The sequence below is a fragment of the Frankliniella occidentalis genome, unplaced genomic scaffold, assembly GCF_000697945.3.
Source record: "Frankliniella occidentalis isolate FOCC.00 unplaced genomic scaffold, Focc_3.1 Scaffold4346, whole genome shotgun sequence".
NCBI lineage: Eukaryota > Metazoa > Arthropoda > Insecta > Thysanoptera > Thripidae > Frankliniella > Frankliniella occidentalis.
This window is the reverse complement of record NW_026271394.1, coordinates 1-2,618: the sequence shown is the minus strand read 5'-3', so window position 1 is coordinate 2,618 and position 2,618 is coordinate 1. Positions and strand designations below refer to the sequence as shown.

Sequence of the window (2,618 nt, the reverse complement as noted above, 5' to 3'; positions counted from 1 at the left end):
CCCCCTCCCCCAGTCAGCCCTAAGAAGCCACCCGAATGGTAGGCGATTTGCTGTTCACTCAGAGCCGGTTCTGCAGTGTTGCGGGACTGCATACTCGCTCGGGCCACAGGAGGGGCTACGGCGCCTTACACCCGCAACACTGCCGTGTCCGCTGTGAGACCCCCGGTACAAAACCTCTAATCGAGCTGGCTCGGGCACCCGAGTTACGTCTCAGGTGCGAGCGAGATGCTCCACCTGGACCACCGTCCCCCTCTCACTCACACCTGACCTTTTCGGACGCACTCCCGGGTTTGAGAACTCCCGCTGTGAGGAGTGTCTGGGCTCGGCCCAAGCTCGGCCCTACAGGCACCCCTGAGGCGGGGCACTGGCCGGCGGCCGGGCGTGGGCCGCGCTCAGCAGGGCCTTCAGCAAGGAGCCGGCGAGGCCCTGCTTCACGGCTGCGCGGCGTTGTAGGGGAGCGTCCTGCTGGTCGCGCGGGGTGTCCCGGACGCGGAGCCCCGGTACGAGAGCTGCTCCTGCTCCAGCATGCGCAGCCCCCGCGTCACGGCCGTGTGGTAGCGCTGCGAGAGGCTGGCCTCCGTGCCCTTGAGGCGCGGGATGTGGCCCGTGTACCCGGCGATGGGCGGCAGGGCCGCCGAGATGTGGCTGTCTGCGGGAACAACAAGTCAGCACCCAATGCGTAAAACCATCGAAAACACACCTCGAAAGTCCAAAGTTGGCATCGTCTCGACTTCCATTCTGCTCTGGGTATGCAGGAGCCAGCAGTCCTCTGCCGCCTGACGCAGCGTGGGTAGGCAACCCGATCACTCGGCTACACCGCTGTTGCCTACCGAGCGGGCGCCTGCCGCCTGCCGCAGCGTCGGTAGGCAACGCGACTACTCGGCTGCGCCGCTGTTGCCTACCCAGCCGGCGCGCTACCGGGAAAGAGCGACCTTTGCACACCCGGTGGTATTTGCTCTCCTATTTCCGAGATGCGGCATGTTTTGCTTTTGGTGACGCCATCATTTGCCAAGGCGGCAGCAGGCATCTACCACAAAGCCGGCAAATATGTGCCCCGCTCACCTTTGTAGCGATCCTCGGCGAAGGCGTCGGGCTGGGCGATGGCCTCGGGCACCACGTCCCGGCCGCGGATGCTGAGCTGCGGTGGCGGGGGGTGGGCGTGCACGTCGCGCGCCTCCCGCGCCCTGCGGCCCGCCTGCTCGGCCGACCGCGCGTGCATCAGCGCCAGGGCCGCGTCCGCCGCGCGCCCGAAGGACGTGCCGAAGCGGAACGTCATGCCGGGGATGAAGCCTGCGGCAGAGGGCGGCGTCAGTGCAGGGTCTCCCTCCGGGGTCACCGCCAGGGCGGCGTCAGTGCGGGGTCAGCCTTCGGGGTCACCGCCAGGGCGGCGTCAGTGCGGGGTCAGCCTTCGGGGTCACCGCCAGGGCGGCGTCAGTGCGGGGTCACCCTTCGGAGTCACCGCCAGGGCGGCGTCAGTGCGGGGTTTCCCTTCGGGGTCACCGCCAGGGCGGCGTCAGTGCGGGGTCAGCCTTCGGGGTCACCGCCAGGACGGTGTCAGTGCGGGGTCACCCTTCGCGGTCGGGTCACCGCCAGGGCGGCGACGTCAGTGCGGGGTCATCCTTCGGGGTCACCGCCAGGGCGGCGGCGTCAGTGCAGGGTCACCCTTCGGGGTCACCGCCAGGGCGGCGCCATCGCCACTCACCCGTGTAGCCCAGGACGAAGGGCCGCGCCCTCTGCGAGGCGAGCTGCGGCGCGCGGCTGCGCAGCCCGCCGGGCTCCTCGCTGTGGACGCGGCGCAGCGGGAACTCGTTGGGGAAGTGCGGCTCGCCGTAGCGGTGGAGCGCCCTGGACCCGGGGCTGGCGCACTCACGGAGCTCCTGGAGCAGGGGGCCTCACTATAGCAACACGGTTAGGTACGGCGTACCTGTTCCTTGCTAGTGCTGGGACAGGCTGCTGCAACCGGCGGAGCCATTACCAGGTGGATGACTGATCTGATTGATCCGTAGCTGGACTTTAAACGCATGCTCGCGTGCGGGAGGGTTGCCTGTTCACCACGGGCCTAAGGCGGTCAGAGACGAGAGGCGAACCCACCCGCACACCTGCACGTGTGGCACAGTAACACACGGTGACCATCATCCACCCGGTATGAAGACCCGCGTCACGGAACTGGCAGAGGAGAAGCAGGCAGGGGGGCTCACCTTTAGAATGTCCTTGGTGTTGGCGCCGTACGGCTTTCCGAAGCGGAACTTGAGCATTGGGCAGTGGCCCGTGTACCTGCACATAGTGAGAGAGCGTCATGCGCAGCGGCGGGGGAAGAGTGTCGCTGGGGGCGCCCGGACGCGGACTGCAGCGCGAGCTGCACGGCTCCGGCTGCAGGCGGCGACAGGGAGGTGGGCTCCGGGGGTGACCTGAAGGTGATCCGCCCGGTACATGACGTTATTGTTGGTGCCTGGCCTCGGGGCCTGGGCCTGTCCTGCCATATACAGCGGCGGTGACAACTCTGCCATTCCGCCCCGCCACGCCCCGCCCCTCCCGCCGTGTGGTTGCGAACCACTTCTTTCCGGCGAGACAAAAAAACAAACAAATCAGCGAACGAGAGTGCATTGCCCCTCCCCCCC

At 67.6% G+C, this 2,618-nt stretch overlaps 1 protein-coding gene across 2 annotated transcripts; it reads right to left on the bottom strand.

The window, feature by feature from the left end:
• Positions 1-6: 6 nt before the first annotated feature.
• On the bottom strand, positions 7-2,500 carry LOC113202515 (protein FAM166B-like). Of its 2 annotated transcripts, none has more exons than XM_052276774.1 (4): positions 2,199-2,500; positions 1,703-1,874; positions 1,063-1,290; positions 7-649 (listed from the first exon to the last, which is right to left on the bottom strand). In XM_052276774.1, exons 1-4 carry the CDS (start codon positions 2,280-2,282, stop codon positions 432-434), a joined length of 702 nt encoding a protein of 233 aa, XP_052132734.1. In that variant the 5' UTR covers positions 2,283-2,500; the 3' UTR covers positions 7-431. The 2 variants fall into 2 exon arrangements, with proteins under 2 accessions (XP_052132734.1, XP_052132733.1); XM_052276773.1 differs by having other exon boundaries at positions 1,703-1,877; positions 2,199-2,497.
• Between the last annotated feature and the right edge of the window lie 118 nt (positions 2,501-2,618).

Coding starts and splice junctions, on each gene's coding strand:
- LOC113202515 (XM_052276773.1), bottom strand. CDS start 2,282: ATGTGCAGGTACACGGGCCACTGCCCAATGCTCAAGTTCCGCTTCGGA. Junction 1,291..1,702: donor CTTCGTCCTGGGCTACACGG/GTGAGTGGCGAT, acceptor CCTCTGCCGCAG/GCTTCATCCCCGGCATGACG. Junction 650..1,062: donor CGCCGAGGATCGCTACAAAG/GTGAGCGGGGCA, acceptor TTGTTCCCGCAG/ACAGCCACATCTCGGCGGCC.